The 18,757-nt window shown below is 42.8% G+C and overlaps 1 protein-coding gene across 8 annotated transcripts in view; it reads right to left on the bottom strand.

The window, feature by feature from the left end:
- Positions 1 to 18,757, bottom strand: part of TMEM131L (transmembrane 131 like) — a 178,062-nt gene that overhangs the window by 82,668 nt on the left and 76,637 nt on the right. For all 8 annotated transcript variants that reach the window (XR_012435177.1, XR_012435178.1, XM_074040649.1 and 5 more), the window contains one exon: positions 4,045 to 4,113. Coding sequence is in view for 6 of the 8 variants with exons in the window: in XM_074040649.1 (XP_073896750.1) it covers positions 4,045 to 4,113 (69 nt within the window). In the remaining 2 variants the exon portion in view is untranslated. The remainder of the gene's footprint in view (positions 1 to 4,044; positions 4,114 to 18,757) is intronic.

Here is an 18,757-nt window from a genome sequence, read left to right as displayed (position 1 = left end):
TATCAATCATCAAAGTTATTAATACTTATCCTCAAAGCTTTATATCCCATTTACATAATTTAAATACAAGGTTTCTAAGAATACAAATGTCTACCAGAGAAATACATGAGAAAATAAGAATGCAAAATGGCAATGCTACAGAGCCAGTGACTGCACTACCAGAAGTCTCTCCAGACCTAACAGAGAATGCTAGCTGAAGCCTAGTCACCACTGTGCTATTTTTATTCTATTTTTTAGATTCTATTTTTAAAAGTGTTATGAGGATATAAATTTCCTTCACTAGTGACAACTGGAAGATACTCTGTTAATTTAACACTACAAAAGAATGATTAAAATCTCTATGAATGATTAGCACTTTTTATCTTAGGACCAGCAGAATATTAACCCTTCACATAAGCCCTAAGAAGCAGGCAGATGGCAACCAAGTAACAAGATCCCAATTTTACACCCCCAGGAAAATCAAAGCTATGAAGAGGGCTGGGATTCGCTCAAGGCCAACATCAAAATAAACCACAGCAAAAGCTGAACTGGGACAGTGAAGAAATCAGGAGCAGAACCCTCAGGCCAAAGTTTTACTCTAATGCCTATAAATTAAACCATTTGTCAGCCATAAGGTAAAACTCAACTAATCTTAAATGTGTTCTAATTTAGGCTAAAGTTTGTTCTGAGTTTAACTTCAGCAAAATAACTAATTCTCATAATCATATTCCAGATCTCACTAATAAGAAAAATAGCATCATGAGTGCTCTTAGAAATCAGAAGATTTATTCTACCACTTCTAGTGAAATGACCTTGAGCAAACTGCATTCCTTTTCAGCAACAAATCTATGAACACATTTGTAGTACACGCTCAAACACAATACACACAGACTCAGATAATGCCTGTCTTCACTGGACTGATATAAAACCCAAATGACAAGAGACATGATTACACTTTGGGAGCCATAAAGTATTATATAAAGGTAACTAAGTCCTCCAAAGGTGATTCCATCTAAAAATCAGAAATCCTTTCAAATCAAAGACTTTCAGCATTCTCTCAGCATGTGTCTAGCTATTAGGACCAGAGATTAAAGTATATTGCTAATTAACAAATGTGTATCATATACAATCAGCTCTCCATAACTGCAGATTCAACCAACCTTGATTGAAAGTATTTGAGGGGGGGAAAAAAACAAAAATAACAATACAAAAAAAAAGAGATACAGTGTAACAACTATTTACACAGTATTTACACTATATTAGTCATTATAAGTAAACTAGAGTTTTTTTTTTTTGTCAAACAAAAAAACTCTGTCATCCAGGCTGGAGTACACTCTGTCATCCAGGCTGGAATACAGTGGCATGATCATAGCTCAGAGTAACCTTGAACTCCTGGACTCAAGTGATCCTCCTGCTTCAGCCTTGTGAGTAGCTGGAAGTACAGGTGTGCACCACTATGCTTAATTTTTTAAAAATTTTTTATAGAGACAGGGTCTCACAGTGTTGCCCAGGCTGGTCTCGAACTCTTGGCCTCAAGTGATCCTTCTGCCTCAGTCTCCCAAAGTGCTGGGATTACAGGCATAAACCACCGTGCCCGGCCTCTAGAGATAATCTAAAGTATATGGGAGGTTGTATGTAAATAATATGCCAAGGACTTGAGCATCCTTAGCTTTTGGTTTCCATGAGCATCCTGGATCCGATCCCATATGGATAACAAGGGACAAGTGTAAACATACCCCCATGGGCATCGACTATAGGATTTTGTTATGTTACTGAAGAGCAAATATTTCAGACAGCCAGGATCCTATGAACTGGAATTACTATCCTAATAGCTATACTTACTACTACTATTATTCTATCTACCAATCTATAACATATATTCTTTAAAGTAGGTCCTGAATCAAAATTTCTTTTCACAATAAAGCCTTTTTCTTTTTCTTTTTTTTTTTTTTTGAGACAGTTTCCCTCTGTCACCCAGGCTGGAACTCGGTGGCATGATGATCTTGGCTCACTGCAACCTCTGCCTCTCAGGCTCAAGAAACTCTTGTGCCTCAACCTCCCAAGTAGCTGGGATTACAGGCGCTCACCACTATGTCCGGCTAATTTTTGTATTTTTAGTAGAGTCAGGGGTTTTGCCATGTTGGCCAGGCTGGTCTCGAACTCCTGAGCTCAAGTGATCCGCCCACCCCGGACTCCCAGAGTGGTGGGATTACAGGAGTGAGCTACCGCACTCAGCCTCACAATAAAGCTTTTTCACAAAAGTACAGCACCCTCTCAGAATTTAAAATCAATGAGGTTATGATAAATTCAGCTTATTTATATTGTCAACTAAACTACTAAACATTCAGCTTCTATTAAACTTTCTTTACATAAGAGTAAAAATATAAAAAATCAAAAAAGCAGAAACCTAGAATTTTATAAAGTTGGCAAACTCCCAGTTTTCTCTTCTTCTCTTTATAAAATCTTTTTCTAAAAAGCTCAACATGGTCCTTTTAAATTTCAAGTTCAGGATGGGCGCAGTGGTTCATGCCTGTAATCCCAGCACTCTGGGAGGCCAAGGAGGGCATATCACTTGAGGTCAGGAGTTTGAGACTAGCCTGGCCAACATGGCAAAACACTGTCTCTACTAAAAACACAAAAATTACAGGCATGGTGATGGGCACCCGTAGTTCCAGCTATTCAGGAGGCTGAGGCAGGAGAATCGTTTGAACCCAAGAGGCGGAGGCTGCAGTGAGCCGAGACTGCGCCACTTGCACTCCAGTCTGGGTGACAATGCAAGACTCCATCTCAAAAAAAAAAAAAAAAAAAAAAAAAAAAAAAAAAAAATTCCAAGTGCATTCTCCTTCACTGCAGCTCTAACATTTTGATGATTAGAAAGGAATGTAAAGCAAGTAATCCAGATGCATAAAGGAGGGCACAACAGGAGCCCACCCTAACCCAGCCCAGATGCTCTCCTATGGCCACGGTTATTTCATTCACAAAACTGCTTGTCACTCAAAAGGCTCTTCATGAAATTGAAGTGTTGTTTGCCAGCCCTGGAAACAAGCAGCGCTTTTACCCCTCACTCTTGAAACTACTAATTAGAAGTTCTATCTTTTCAACGCAGCTATATTCTGCATCCAGGAAGCTTAACACTTGAAGATTCAAACTTTATCACAGACAGCAAGAGTCCTTATGTTGCCTGATTTCCACAGTGTCACCCTTCCTTAATTTTTCCAGGTTCCCAAGTTAGGCCTTCAACTGACACTCAGATTACACTGTCTTCATCTTGTGGTTCTTTACATGATACTGTAAAGTCATTACAGCTTATGTACTGCCTTCCCCAACTTGAGTCTCCAAAGTCTTAATCCTAACAACTGTAAGCATGGTGCAATTTTGAATCCAGAAGGCACAGCAAGAAGTAAAATCAAGTGAGTAAATCAATCTAGTGTACAAAAATTCAGAGACCATCAATATTTAGAGTTTTTCATTATAAAATAACCGGATCTGTTTTGGAAAAACAACATTGACATCTTATTAAATTCCAATCACTATAAAATATTAAAAGGTATACTTATTAAAAATTAAAGAAGGCCGGGTGCGGTGACTCACGTCTGTAATCCCAGCACTTTGGGAGGCCAAGGTGGGCGAATCACGAGGTCAGGAGATCGAGACCATCCTGGCTAACACGGTGGAACCCCATCTCTACTAAAAATACAAAAAATTAGCCAGGCGTGGTGGCGGACGCCTGTGATCCCAGCAACTCGGGAGGCTGAGGCAGGAGAATGGCATGAACCTGGGAGGCGGAGCTTGCAGTGAGCCGAGATCAGGGCACTGCACTCCAGCCTGGGTGACAGAGCAAGACTCCATCTCAAAAAAAAAAAAAAAAAAAATTAAAGAAAGGGCTAAAACAATTCTTGCACTCTCCTTTTCACAAAAATATTTCTCTTAACAAGTCTCAGGATCAATATCCCTTCACATTATCAATATACCTAAAATGTAACATTATACATATATGTAAAAAAAAATCCTGAAAATAAATAGTATATATAAAATGAGTTTTAATTATAAAGAAAAGATACTTACTGTATTCCAAAATCTAAAACTGATGGCTGAAAATGTAAGCCTTTTCCACTAAATAGTTTGTCCGAGAAGCTAAAAAAAGAAAAGAGAGATTGACTTTGTTGTAGTTTTAACATTTAAATGCTGAGATATAATGTACTTAGACCAATGACTCCCAGTGCCTGAGATATAATTTTACTCCCTTATAGATTTTAAATGATAAAATTGAATTATTAGAAGTCTGGTATAGTTCTAGAGTTGTAAAACTTAAGATAATCTAAGATTATGGCTAGAACTTCCTATCCGATGTGCAGATTTTACAAGCATTCAGACAGAAATAGAGACGGATTTAATTTGTAACAGCCTTCATTTCTGGGTGAATTTGGATGACATGGCTATTTTCATAAACCCTAAATCAGGAAATCACATACAAGTAAAGTTGGCCTGGGGGAGGGGACTGTGGCCTCTGACTTTGTTAAGACTTCTTGTAACAGGCAAGGACTGTGTCGCATAGCTGGTGAGGCTGCAACCATCACAAGCCTGCATAAGAATAACAATCGTACAGAATCTCACATGGCAGGTTGTTAATCATCACTATGATTTCATTTTCCTTCATGGTCAAAAGGCACAAATCAATATAGCAGAAAGAATATGAAAACATTTTTAAAACATGTAAAAGAAAACCATAATAAAGATACATGACATATAAACATACTTAAAAACATAAAATACAAAATATACATATGAGTATCAAAAAACTATCAACCTCCATAATGACATTTTAAAAGCTGTAATAATCTAAAGATGTTTAACTGAAGAAGCTCCTAAAGGTAACATGAACAACTGTTTTCAAAGACTGGAACAAGCTTTCCAAAATAGAATCTTTTTGGCCGGAGGTGGTGGCTCATGCCTGTAATTCCAGCACTTTGAGAGGCCAAGGCAGGCAGATAACTTGAGCCCAGGAGTTTGAGAGCAGTCTGGGCAACACAGTGAGATCCTATCTCTACTAAAAAATTTTAAAAATGAGCCAGGCATGGTGGCATATGCCTGTAGTCCCAACTACTCTGGAGGCTGAGGCAGGAGGATTGCTTGAGCCCAGGAGTTCGAGCTTGCAGTAAGCTATGATAGCACCACCGCACTCCAGACTGGGTGACAGAGCAAGACCATTTTTGAGACCTGTCTCAAAAACTAAGTAAGTAAATAGAAGCTTTCCATTTTCTCCTCCCGCCCAGCAGCCACCGACCAAGCTGGTTCAAAGGCTGGTCCAGGAGTGGAAATTTGACTTTTAAACCTGCTGGCCAATACGCTTTGTGACCTTTCAGCAACTCCCTCTCCAAGGCCCCACTTTTCTTGAAGGTACAAACAATGCAGAGACCCGAGAACCCTTCCAAAGTCCTTGTCTCACAGGAAGAATCTAGTTGCATCTTTTCTTCCTCCCTGCACTTTCTGCCTTTATCTAAGTTTCTCTTTCTCTATCCTCTCTCCATTATAGTCTGTTTGTACCTCCTTTATTCTATCTCCAGCCCCAGCTGTATTAACAATAAAGTGATGCCTTGGGCTCCATCTGCCTAACTCTTGTCAATCTCTTCACTTGTTTTGAACATGGTCAGAGAAGAGGTATGCTATTTACTCAAACCCTAAAAGGCCAGCACTAATTCTACAACTGGCTTGCAGAGAAGTTGCCTCCGGAAATGATGTGAAGAACCACAGGTGGTAATGAAGGTGAAGAAGTACCCACAGCAGATGTACCACAGGGACCCCACTCCAGACGGAGCCGGCCAGGCTCGGTATTTCAGAAGAAAAACAAAAAAAAAAAAACAGGCAACTTTATGTACCAAAAATAATCTTGAGAAAAGTCAGGCTACTGCTTACGACAAAGTAATTAATGACAATGACAGTCTTCTTTCTGTCTTGTGCGCTGAAAAGTGAATTTGCCATCAGATTTTATACAACTTCCACATGAACAGATGAGGTTTGGAGGATTTAAGTAATTCACCCAAGGTCACATAGCTACTAAAAGGCAGAGCCCAAATTCCAATCTAGATCTGTGGAAGCGGAAGACATGAGCCCTGCCAAGTTCAGGCATTGTATGACCTATCCAAGGAACCGGTGCAGTCTGACCTGCTGGTGAGGGCTTAGGAAGCAGAGCACTCCAGGCCATGGCCATCACCTTCCAGCCTTGAGAGTATCAGTCACTAAACCTCTCTCAAGTCCTAACCTTACTATCTGCAAAATGGAAATGATCTACACCGTAGTTACGAGACTAAAATGAAATAGGATGAGATAAAATGATGTGCCAAATATGAAGCAAAGGCTTCATTAAGGTCAATAAATATTAGCTCATATTACTAAAAGGATGACCCTCATCTAATAAGAAAAGCAAAGAGAACAGATGGAGAAGCTGATTGAGCTTAAAGTCAACATCGACCTCTGGAATTAAAAGTCCCAAACAAGACAGTAATAATTAGCTCTAAATATTATAGGATAAATGAAATATAAACTTGAGCTGTCTCATATTCTGATAGAGGTTTTTAAATTCTACAATTAGAAAGTTTTACATACCCAATAAAAATCAGACATTTAGGGCCAAACCTAAAGTAATATGGTACAAATAGCCAGAGTGTCTCTAATTTCAAAGAAAACTCTATTTTGATCCCAAATACAGAAATAAAACCATGTCAGTTTTTTTCCTCTAAAAGTCATAAATTACTTTTCTCATTGGCTGATTTCAGCTTAACTGACTTTACAGCTTGAAAAATACTATATTAAGCTATAAGGAGTTTTAACATCAGTATATTAATTTAAAAATTAGCGCTTGCAGGTAAAATTATTTCAGACATAGGTATTGATCTGGAGAGTACTTACACATGCATATGTTTCAAAGATTTGTTTGTTTGTTTTTTGAGACAAGAGTTTTGCTCTTGTTGCCCAGGCAGTGGTACGATCTCAGCTCACTGCAACCTCCACCTCCCGGGTTCAAGCGATTCCCCTGCCTCAGTCCCCGGAGTAGCTGGGTTTACAGGCATGTGCCATTGCGTCTGGCTAATTTTGTATTTTTAGTAGAGATGGGGTTCCTCCATGTAGGTCAGGCTGGTCTCAAACTCCCGACCTCAGGTGATCCGCCCGCCTCAGCCTCCCTGTGTTGGGATTACAGGCGTGAGCCACTGGAGCGGGACCAGGGGAGGGGCGGTGGGAAAGAACAAATTGCCAAAATTTAGTCAGCTATGGACACGAACAATTATCCTCAAATGTCAGTCCCAAGAAATTATATCCTGTTTGAAATGCCACAGTTAGCTTCAAATAAATAACTTAAATCTCAAGAACTACAGCAATAAAAGATAAAACTTTCTCCTTTTTCCCCTTTCTTGCAAAAGTCAGCATTTCACCCTTCTCACGTTTCACCCTTAATAATAATAATTCATTTATGTCAAAGACCACCTGGCCTCTTTTACTCTTAGGAGTCCCCACAACTGGCATCAAATCATCACATGCATCTTGTAGCAATCAATTACAAATTTATGCCACATATTTCTAATTTTCACCCCTTCTCCATCTGTAAGATAATTGTAAAAAAAAAAAAAAAAAGCTCCTAGTTAAAAGAGAAAAATGGATCAGGTGCAGTGGCTCACACCTGCAATCCCAGCACTTTGGGAGGACAGGGTGGGAGGATTGCTCCAGCCTAGGAGTTTGAGACCAGTCTGGGCAATATGGTGAGACCTCATCTCTATTAAAATAAATAAATACATATATATATATATTTGTATTTATTTATCTATATATTTATATATAGATATATTAGTTGGGCTCAGTGGCACACGGTGGTAGTCCCAAGTACTAGGGAGGCTGAGGTAGAAGATCCCTTAAGCCCAGGAGTTCAAAGCTGCAGGGAGCAATGACTGCACCACTGTACTCCAGCCTGGGCAACACGTAAAAGGGGCCATTTTGCTTCTATAACAGAGAAAGGCACAAGGATGAGAAATAAAGGCAAGAGCCATCTGCAGTGTCTGAGCTCTTGTTGATACAGATCATGTTCCACACACACTTAGTCCTTATTTGAAACACCTTTCGCAAAGAGTTGAGCTTTCTCAGCAGTAGGACATATAGACAAGGATTTCCACATCTTACTTTGAAAAAACATTGACCTTTGCCTAAGATTTTACCTGGCTTTTTTTCTTTTATCTTTTAAAAGAAAAAAATCTTTTTAAAAACTTTGGCCACATTTTTTTCTACAGACATAAAACAAAAAAACAGTTTGGGCCGGGTGTGGTGGCTCACACCTGTAATCCCAGCACTTTGGGAGGCCAATGTGGGTGGATCACAAGGTCAGGAGATCAAGACCATCCTGGCTAACACGGTGAAACCCTGTCTCTACTAAAAATTCAAAAAATTAGCTGGGTGTGGTGGCGGGCGCCTGTAGTCCCAGCTACTCGGGAGGCTGAGGCAGGAGAATGGCATGAACCCAGGAGGCGGAGCTTGCAGTGAGCCGAGATCGCGCCACTGCACTCCAGCCTGGGTGACACAGCGAGACTCCGTCTCAAAAAAAAAAAAAAGAAAGAAAGAAAGAAAAAAAAGAAAGAAGAACAGAACAGAAAAGAAAAAAGAAAAGAAAAGAGCTTGCAAAAGTGGCTGATACAAGAGAAAAGAAATTTCACTGGAAATGAGGACGCTGGGTCAGGTCCTAGTGTGACACAGGGCTTCAGTTTCTTCTTCAGAAAAATGAGCAAGCTGCATTGGATGACTCCAAGATCCTTCAAAAGCATGTAGATGCCCAGATTTCTTATTCCTAGGAAAATTAAATCTGTCTGCTGATATCAGACACGCTTTAAAAAATGAGTCCAGTAACTTAGACATGGAAATGAGTTGGCTGTAACGAACTGTTCCAGCTGTTCACAAATGTTATCCAACCAAAACATGTCATTTCAAAGGCAAAGCTCCATCTCCCCAGAGTGAGAGGCAGGGCCAGGGACTGCTGACCCCACCTCAAAGCTCTTGGCAATTTAATAAGGCTCAGCTGCACGGAGGCAGGTGGTCAGCTCCGGGAAGGTGCTCCCCTCAGGCTTACCATCCAGGAGGCTGCATTGCCTCGTATGCCCATGATCAAAACCTAGAGATCAGGAGAATCCAAAAAGAGAAGAGGAAAAGCCCACTGGAGAAACTCAGCAAAGCCTTTGGAGAATGGGGCTATCTGAATGGGCCTCAATGAGCAGCTACCATGGAGGGACACTGAACACAGGCTGCTTCCAGTAAGGCCAATGGCAGGAGTGAAGATAGCGCAGACCACCTTGGAGAACTGAGCACAGAAAGTGCACTCGCAAGCTGGCCTGCTGGCTCCGGGGGTGGAGTGAGGAGAGTGAGGCAGGGAAGTCGGTATGAGGGGTAACGGAAGAGGGCCAGCCCAAGGCAGAGGGCGGCCTGGGCCCCATAGCAGCTACCAGGGAAGGCTCTGCTGGCCCATGAGGAGGGGAGCCAGGGAAACTCAGCAGACACTTCTCCAGATGACGTGCTGTGGATGTGTGCTGGCCTTCTTCCTAAGGGTTGACTCAACTCCTGGAGAACACCACAGTGTTTCAGAAGAGGGCCTGTCGTTTCGAACAAGTGAAAAATAGCTTCACCTCCTAACAGGGACCTGAGACATAACAGTGAGCGCCTACAGCCAGGACTGAACTGTCTGGCTCCCCATATTCCTCGGTGGACTGGGTTTCATCCATCTCTTGGCGCCCCCACATCTAGCTAGCTGTCTTTGAGATGCAAACTGTTCCAACACCTAAGGGGACAGCCGGTGTTTCAAAAACAAAAACCTTACAGACACAGCAACAATGGCTTTAGCCGCTGGATGCAAAACGTTGCATGGACAAGAGGAAAGGTTTCCCATCCATTTCACAAACCCCCTCTGCCTCAAGAAAGGTAGCTAAGTAGACCACAGTAACCAGAATAATGTTACTGTGTCTAGACTCTCAAGTGCTCAAAGAATGACATGTTATGCTAATGAGACACTTACTGGGCTGTACTCATTATTCACAGGAATGAGAGATCCCACAGCTGGAAATGCTGGAAGTGACCTGGAGACTCCATAATGGCAGAGATCCCTGCATTAATCTCCTTGGTCCCACTCTTCTAAACAGTGTGTCTGATGGGATACTTAGTCAACCACCATCTTCCTCTGAGCAGGAGACAGGTTGTTTTTTTTTTTTTTTCTTGAGACAGAGTCTGGCTCTGTCGCTCAGGCTGGAGTGCAGTGGTGCGATCTCAGCTCACTGCAAGCTCCGCCTCCCGGGTTCATGCCATTCTCCTGCCTCAGCCTCCCGAGTAGCTGGGACTACAGGCGCCCACTACCACGCCCGGCTAGTTTTTTGTATTTTTAGTAGAGACAGGGTTTCACCGTGTTAGCCAGGATGGTCTCGATCTCCTGACCTCGTGATCCGGCCGCCTGGGCCTCCCAAAGTGCTCGGATTACAGGCGTGAGCCACTGCGCCCGGCCGGAGACAGGTATTTCTAAGACTCAGTTGCTACCTCCTGGGACCTTAGAGGAATTCAGTACTTTTCCATTTTGCAAATGGACTTCAAATCGATCCCTGCACAGATACAAAAAGTCCCAGCCTGGGAGGTGTCTATACCAATGCATGCCAACAATCTGATTGGTTACTCCAGGGCACGGCCTTCCTCGGGCTCTCACTGCCTGGAAACGCCTATGAACTGAGGCAAGGCACTGAGCTTTAGGGCCTTCCTTGAAAAACAAATGGCCTAAGCTGCACAATTTATTAAATGAGTTACCTAACTACATCGTTATAAAATTCTACATCATAATCTTAGTACAAGTCGTTTTTTCTGTTTTTATTTTTAATTTAGAAAATACTTCTCCCCAGAAGTTTACTGATAGGAAGAAACATAAAAAACACAGGCATTGCTACCTAAGTTGGAACTGCCATTCTTACCAGTCAATTAACTACTTGCAAAGAACCATTTAACAATGGAGGCAGAAACCAGTATTTTCCTCCATTAAAATCCCACCAACGAGAAAAAGTCTTTTGGTAGGACATGATTTTCCTAGTTTCTTTCACTGTAGAAAGCTTCGGGCTTCAAGGTCAAAGCATTAATTAAACCAAAAGAGAGGAATCAAAAAGTCATTGAAGCAATACCAAGAGTGGTCTGTTGGAGGCGCTCTCGCTAGTAACAGGACCTGGGGATGTACGGCAGCCCAGCGTGTTGATGGCCAGCCTTCCTAAGACAGCAACAAAAGTCTTCAACAGTAATCTGTCCCTCACATTGCTGACAACCTATGCATCCACACTATCCAAAGAGGAGACGTTGCGTCTGTCAGACTAACCCCATAGTTGCTCTTTCTGGATGCATCCCAGGCTCACAGCCTCCTGTCCTGCCCTCTCCAGGATTTTCATCTCCCTCCCAGTTCTGTCTCCCCAACATACAGGAAAAGAATCATGCCCTGCTCACTTAAGATCCTTCTCTACCTTCCCTAGCCGCTTCAAGCCCTCTTCTTCCCTTCGAAGCCAAACCATAGGAGATGCAACAATGACAGCAAGTAAATTTATTGAGCACTTGCAGTATACCAGATGCTGTGCCAAGCACTTTATTATATATAATCCTAAGAACCCTATGTGGATACCAATTATCATCCATCCTATTTTCACACACAAAGATGCTTTGGGGATTGAAACGACTTGCCGAAGCGCATTCAGCCGTGGGGTGGCTGAATGGGAATGTGATCATGCATTCGCAGCCCCTTCACCATGCTGTCTCCACCGGACTGGTCTCTGGCCCCAGCCCTCTCTGCAACAACGCAGCCCTTGCTGAGGTCATAAATGATCACAGCCTGCAAAATCAAGTACCGAGCTGACTTGGCCTCTCCACTGGCTACCCTCTCTTGAATGCCTCTCCCTTGGTTTCCAGGAAACCTCCCCACTACCTCCTACCTCTGTGGCTGCTCCTTCTCCCTCTCAAACTCCTCTTCCTCTGCCTATCTCTTCCATGCTGCCATTTCCAAAGCTCTTCCTCTACTCTTTTCTCATTCTAGGCCATTGTACCCATCCACTGGCTTCACCTATCACCCACAGATAAATGCTTCCTTCACTGACATTTGTGATTTCTGCGGCTGTTCAGCGTCTTCCTTTACTGCATTGGTACATTTCCCATGGTCAACCCTCCTGGATTCGGAAAGGGCCAGATACTAGTTTTACTAGCCCCACTAACAGCTGGGGTGCTAGCCCATGACCCAGCCTTCTCCAGATTTACCCGCCTGAGGCAGGGCCTCTGCAAGCTGATGCCACAAGGAAGCAAAGAAGTTGAAGAATTTGTCCTGGGGGACCACAGTACTGCAGCAGGGTAAGTGATGGAGTGGGGTTCTCAGCAGTCTGTTTCCATGGAATATTTTTGGCTGTGGCTCTAGCTGCTAATTCCTCTTATTGCCGGCTTGTTTTCTGGGCCTGGTTCTTTGGTCTTCCTAGAGATTCTGTCAGCTGCCCAACATCTTTTCAATAAATTCCTTTTCTGCTCAAATCAGCCAGAGTTTGGTTTCTGTGGTTTGACTGATTCATTTCCCAAGCCTGTGTATCTGTGGCCTAGACTCCTCCGCTGAGCTCCTGACTTGTGTTTCCATCTGTACCAGGCATCATCCCATGGATGGCCCATAGGCACCTCCCAATGGAATAAAAGATGCAGTTCACCATCTTGCTTGCAACGCCCCTCAGCTGGCTGTACTCTATTCCCACGCTGGTGAGCGCCTTGGCCTACCTGCCCAGCTGAAAGCTTTGTTGATACCTTGACTCCTGTGTCTTCCTTAACTCCATGTGCAACCAAAGAAATCTGTCCCTCACCACCCCCTATTCTATGAGGACCAAAAGGCATTTTATCTCCAATTCAATAACTTTAAAATACATTATTATATTTACATATTTATTCTTACCACATTCCACATACTATAAAGATCTACTTTAGCCAAGTACAAGTAGTCAAAGGACTGTGCAAAACCCTATTAAAGAACAGGCCAGCAATTAAGCTGACATTTCCCCAACTGCCATTCCAACTTTCTCCTTACTCCAACTCATGGCTTCTCCTCTGTGGTTTAAAGATTTGACATCTTTCCTAGACTCTAGGGTGGGTCACTCTACTATATGTTAAAATAATGAAATGTAATTATAAAATCTGCAAAATACAAAATCCATTTTGCATTACCTTTCAGCTCTAGGACAAGTTAGCATGAACATTCAGTATTAGATACTTCCAGCATTAACAGAGTTTGCCAGACATTACACATTAAAAAAAAAGAAGCCAAAGCAGAAATTCACACAAACCCTAAGCAGATAAGAGAGTCTAGGGATGAAGGACTTTTTCCTCTTTGATCATGGGTGGACAATGCAAGTTCATGCATTACTGTGCATGTTATTTTTAGAAAACCAACTTTGAGTTCTCAAAGTGTCTGTAAAAATTTAGGTATTAGTTCCCTAACGGTGCACTAGCCATGTTTTAAAGCTCATCTATAACACTTTAAGCAACTTGGTAGCTGAACTTATTCATATTGCAAAGGCAGACATGCTAAATCTCACCGACATTCACTTCTTCTATCTACCCAAGGCAGTTAGATTCAGAAATCCAAAGGCAAATAAAAACAGCCACCTAACTTTCACAGGCTCACAGTATTATGTATGTATCACATGTCTCCTACAATACATAACACACATGATACAAGGGAGAGGACAGTCCACAGTACTTTCAGTGTCCACAAGAGGAAGAGATCACCCGGCATGGAGTAGGTTAGGAAATGTCTTTTGGAAGAGGTAGCATTTGAGTAGGATCTAGAAGGCTGAACACGCCGTCTTCAGGTAATGTTGGAGGAAGAGTTTTAACAAAGTGAAAAACACAAGTTAAGGCATACAGATCACAGAAAGGCTGATAAGATAAAAACTGAAGTACAAAAGATAATTAATTTCTAGAGTTTCTCAGTAGGACCAAAGAACAAGCCCATATAACTTTATGACCCAGAACAATATTTTACTAAAATACACTGAACTGACAGGTGTTTTTGTTTGTGGGTTTGTTTGTTTGTTTGTCTGTCTGTTTTTTAAGACAAAGTTTCACTCTTGTTGCCCAGGCTGAAGTGCAGTGGCACAATCTCGGCTCACTGCAACCTCCACATCCCGGTTCAAGCAATTCTCCTGCCTCAGCCTTCCCGAGTAGCTGGGATTACATGCATGCGCCACCACTCCCGGCTAATTTTGTATTTTTAGTAGAGACGGGGTTTCTCCATGTTGGTCAGGCTGGTCTGGAACTCCCAACCTCAGGTGATCCGCCTGCCTCGGCCTCCCAAAGTGCTGGGACTACAGGCGTGAGCCACCGCGCCCGGCCCTGACAGGTGTTTTTTTTTAAAACAGTCCCAATATGAGCAAATATCTCGAAATGATCTTCAGACAAATACAAAGAATGGTAACAAGATTGCCAGAAAAATCTAATGAAAAATTTCTAACTGTTCTTTGAAGGACCAGCCTCATGAGTAGAGGAGCCAGCACGAGCGAGGCAGCCCCTGCTTCACAGCAGCTGTTACAGTTGAGCACAAAACTAACATGTATATCAACGTTTCAATCCGCCAGGGCCCAGGCCCATTTCTCAGAATACCTAGACAGTATGTCATTATTCAAAAAGTTAAGCCTCTTAAAAAAATCTAGCCTCTGAACATAATGTTTTTAAAACGGAATGTAGCAGAAACCTTTTTAATTGAAGTTTCATGCTGTCCATTCAGCAGACTAGCACAGACCACACGCTTGCCCATAAAGTATAATTTACTATCACCAAGCTCACTTATATAATATAATCCCACTGTCAGAGAAGGGCTTTAAAAATGATTTTTCTTACATGAAACCCAACAAACACTGACACTGGAGAAACCAGTCTAGAGTGTGCCCAGAAAAACAAGGACTCCTTAACACAAGTCAGAGGGTTGCTGGGTTTTTGTTTTGTTGGTTTTTTTCCGCCTCCCCCCGCTTTTGGGGGAGGTATGTGACTTAAAAATAGGTTGTATGAAAAGCAATTTTTCCTTGAGAAATAATGGTAAAGATCTCATTGTTTCTTTCCCAAGGTTCTGTGACAGAGGTTGCTCTTTGGCCCCTAATATCCCTGCTTCTTTCACATAATGGAATTTTTAAGTGGGCTTATTTCCAAGGCTCCCTTGCATCTGGGTACAGCCACGGGACTAAGTTCCAGCAAATGGGGTGAAAGCTGAAGTATCGCACTGGCAATTTCCAAACTGCTGCCAGGAGCACAAACATCTCCACCTTGTCCCACGGGTAGGAGATCCCAGTACCCCGGGGAAGGCAACGTGGGGTCCCTAAAGACTTCCTGGAGCCAGTGGCTGCATATCTGTAGACTCTCTCAGCAGAGAGAAAACGCTCTCTGATTTAGATGTAAGCTTTAATTATAACTGGAACAGCTTCCCACTCTTCTCCAACACCAGAAATTGCCAGTGGCAGCTGCTCAGCAGAACTAATACTACGTGGCCTCATCACTCCAGCCCCTGCTTGCCCTGAGGAGGCGGGCTTTTCAGCAGTGCCAGCCTTTCAGGGCGGCCAGAACCAGAGCATCCCAATAAACCAGAAAGCTAAGTGGCTGAAGCAATAAAAGTAACTCAAACATAACCCAAATCTGATGGCAAAGCAAAGAAAATCCTAACAATGGAAAGGTTGGTTCCTGCTGTCTTTCACTGGGAAAAGCCACTGGCTCTGGTGGGGGCCTAGGGTGGCTTTGGCCCTGCACTGATGTCAACTGGGAAGTGCCTGCATGTGACTGGCTCAGAGCCTATCCTCTGTTTCATAACTAGACCTGCAGGGACGGGCAAGGACCTCCATGAGATGCTTCAGGGAACCAAAGGTGGGAGGGTATTCCAGACTGATATGGCCACGCCAGAAAAAGAGGTGCTAGAAGGAGCACACAGGTGACATTCCCACCTGGAAGGAACAAAGTCCTGGAAGGAGCCTAGTCAATAAGACCCACTGTCATTTACATTTCAGGGAAGGCAAGGGATAAGAATTATCCTACTCTTTGAAGATTGCTTAAAACATCCTCAATTACCAATACACGTTACCTCCTTCCTGTGGGGTGGCTGGCAGGGACCTTACAAGGGAAAATAGTCGTGTTCCTGCTCTACTTAAAGTTGTTCAGTGTTGTGTCAAACTGCAGAGTTCTTGCAAAATCAAAAGAGAAAAAATCAGAGAGAGTTGCATCTTGCTTCCCAGTTAGTCTAGGGAGAAAGGAGTCCATCAGATATAACACAGCAGTGGAAGAAAGAATGTGACCAAATTCCCATAGGCTTGTCAGAGGCTTTTGAACCAGAGCAACTCCATCTTAAATAGGAGCTAGGTAAAACGAGGCTGAAACCTACCGGGCTGCATTCCCAGACAGTTAAGGCATTCCAAGTCATAAGATGAGATAGGAGGCAGGCACAAGATACAGGTCATAAAGGCCTTGCTGATAAAACAGGTTGCAGTAAAGAAGCCAGCCCAAATCCACCAAAACCAAGATGGCCACAAGAGCGACCTCTGGTTGTCCTCACTGCTACACTCCACTAGCACCATGACAGTTTACAAATGCCATGGCAACATCAATATGTTACCCTATATGGTCTAAAAAGGGGAGGCATGAATAATCCACCCCTTATTTAGCATATCAAGAAATAACCATGAAAATGGGCAACCAGCAGCCCTCAGGGCTGCTCTGACTATGGAGTAGCCATTCTTTCATTCCTTTACTTTCTTAATAAACTTGCTTTTGTTTGCACTGTGGACTCACCCTGAATTCTTTCTTGTGTGAGATCCAAGAACCCTCTCTTGGGTCTAGATCAGGACCCCTTTCCTGTAACAGGTTCACTGGGTCCCAGGCAGGAACAACCTACAAAGGTGGAGTTAACCATAAAGATGAGCACAAGAGATCATCTAATGCTCTTGTGATCAGAAGTTCAGTGTCCATTACTATAAAATTACCGTAAGACCCTGTGATGGTTAATACTGAGTGTCAACTTGATTGAAGAATGCAAAGTATTGAACCTGGTGTGTCTGTGAGGGTGCTGCCAAAGGAGATTAATATTTGAGCCAGTGGGCTAGGAAAGGCAGACCCACCCTTAATCTGGGTGGGCACCACCTAATCAGCTGCCAGCGCAGCCAAGATATAAAGCAGGCAGAAAAGCATGAAAGGGCTAGACTGGCTTAGCCTCCCAGCCAACATCTTTCTCCCATGCTTTCTCCCACGCTGGATGCTTCCTGTCCTGGAACATTAGACTCCAAGTTCTTTAGCTTTGGGACTCAGACTGGCTTCCTTGCTCCTCAGCTTGCAGATAACCTATTGGACTTTGTGATCAGGTGAGTTAAATACTTTGTAATAAAATCCCCTTTATATATATACATAGGAGAGAGGGAGGGAGGGAGACAGGGAGAGAGATAGGGAGGGAGATCAGGGAGATCGATCGATCGATCCTGTTAGTTCTGTCCCTCTAGAGAACCCTGACTAACATAGACCCCCTAAATCCATTGTGAGGATTAAATGAAATGTGTTTGTAAAGAGTTTTGTCAAGCACCCAGCAAAGTGTTCCAGGATTTCTTTTATTAGAGGTTGTGGGGAGGTGGCAGAATGCCTCCAACAGAACTCCAGTGCCCTGACAGCTACAGGCTGCACTGCAGGCACTGCGGCAGCAGAAGCAGGAGCCTCCCTTTCAATTCAGCTCAGGGAATTTAATTGTTCTTAATTATACAGACGCCACTCATATGCAAATCATACACGAAGAGTTTTCCTTTTAAATTGTAATTTTTCTTTCAAATCCTTGAGGCACTGAAGTGTTATTGCTGAAGGTGTCTGCAAAAGAAAGAATGGCCTTGCATGGTCCCTCAAGCCCAGGAGCCCCTCTCCACAGGCCCTCACTCCCTCTGCCCCAGCAGCAGCTTGTTAACCTTCCCAGTGGCCAGGGCTGCCCCAGCCTTGCTCCTGGATTTTCAGCCCAGATCCTAACAACTTCCACTCTCTTTCCAGCATTCTCCATCCCTAGACAAAGCACAATATGAATCCTATGCAGATGTGCAGGAAGGCAGGGAAAAGCAAAGATCAGCTGGTAGCAACGTGGTTTTATCTATTCAGTCCTTCTATCAATAAACACCAATTCCAAAAGAAGCAGAGTGCTCCAACAAAAATTGTGTTTTGAGGACTGTAAACAGCAACATGAAAAAAGTGCTGCTGTTGCCCGTGACAAGTAAACAAAAGGAAACAAAGCTATTGTGTGCAACAAGATTACAACTAAAAAAAATATACAGAGGAAAATGAGAAGGCAAATACCAAAATATTAACAGCAATGTTAGGATGAGGAGAATATCAGGCACTTTCCCTTTGCCTGACTTTCCAAAATGGTTCAGAACCTGTGAGAATATTAAAGATGTTCAGACGATGTGCTTTTTGAAAACTCAAGAGCAATAGGAAGGTACACTTCTTCCTAAATATAGCTTATAATTATTTCTTTTTTTTTAAATTCAAACAGCATATTTCTACATTAATTAATTATTTAAAAGCTAACAAAAATTACAACTCCAAAACACTTGTTTTGTTATGTTGCTTCACTTCACCTAACTCGCTGGTCACCTCTCAGTCTCCTCTACTACGACGCTTCTGAATGCAGACACCCCCGGCTCCAGACCCTACCCGGGTCCCCTTTTCTAAGCCATCTAAAATGACTCAATGCTTGCCTGATCCAATGTGA

This window comes from Macaca fascicularis, chromosome 5 (assembly GCF_037993035.2).
Source record: "Macaca fascicularis isolate 582-1 chromosome 5, T2T-MFA8v1.1".
In the NCBI taxonomy this organism is placed as follows: domain Eukaryota; kingdom Metazoa; phylum Chordata; class Mammalia; order Primates; family Cercopithecidae; genus Macaca; species Macaca fascicularis.
Note: the sequence above shows the minus strand (reverse complement) of the source record. Positions and strands in the feature narration are given on the sequence as shown.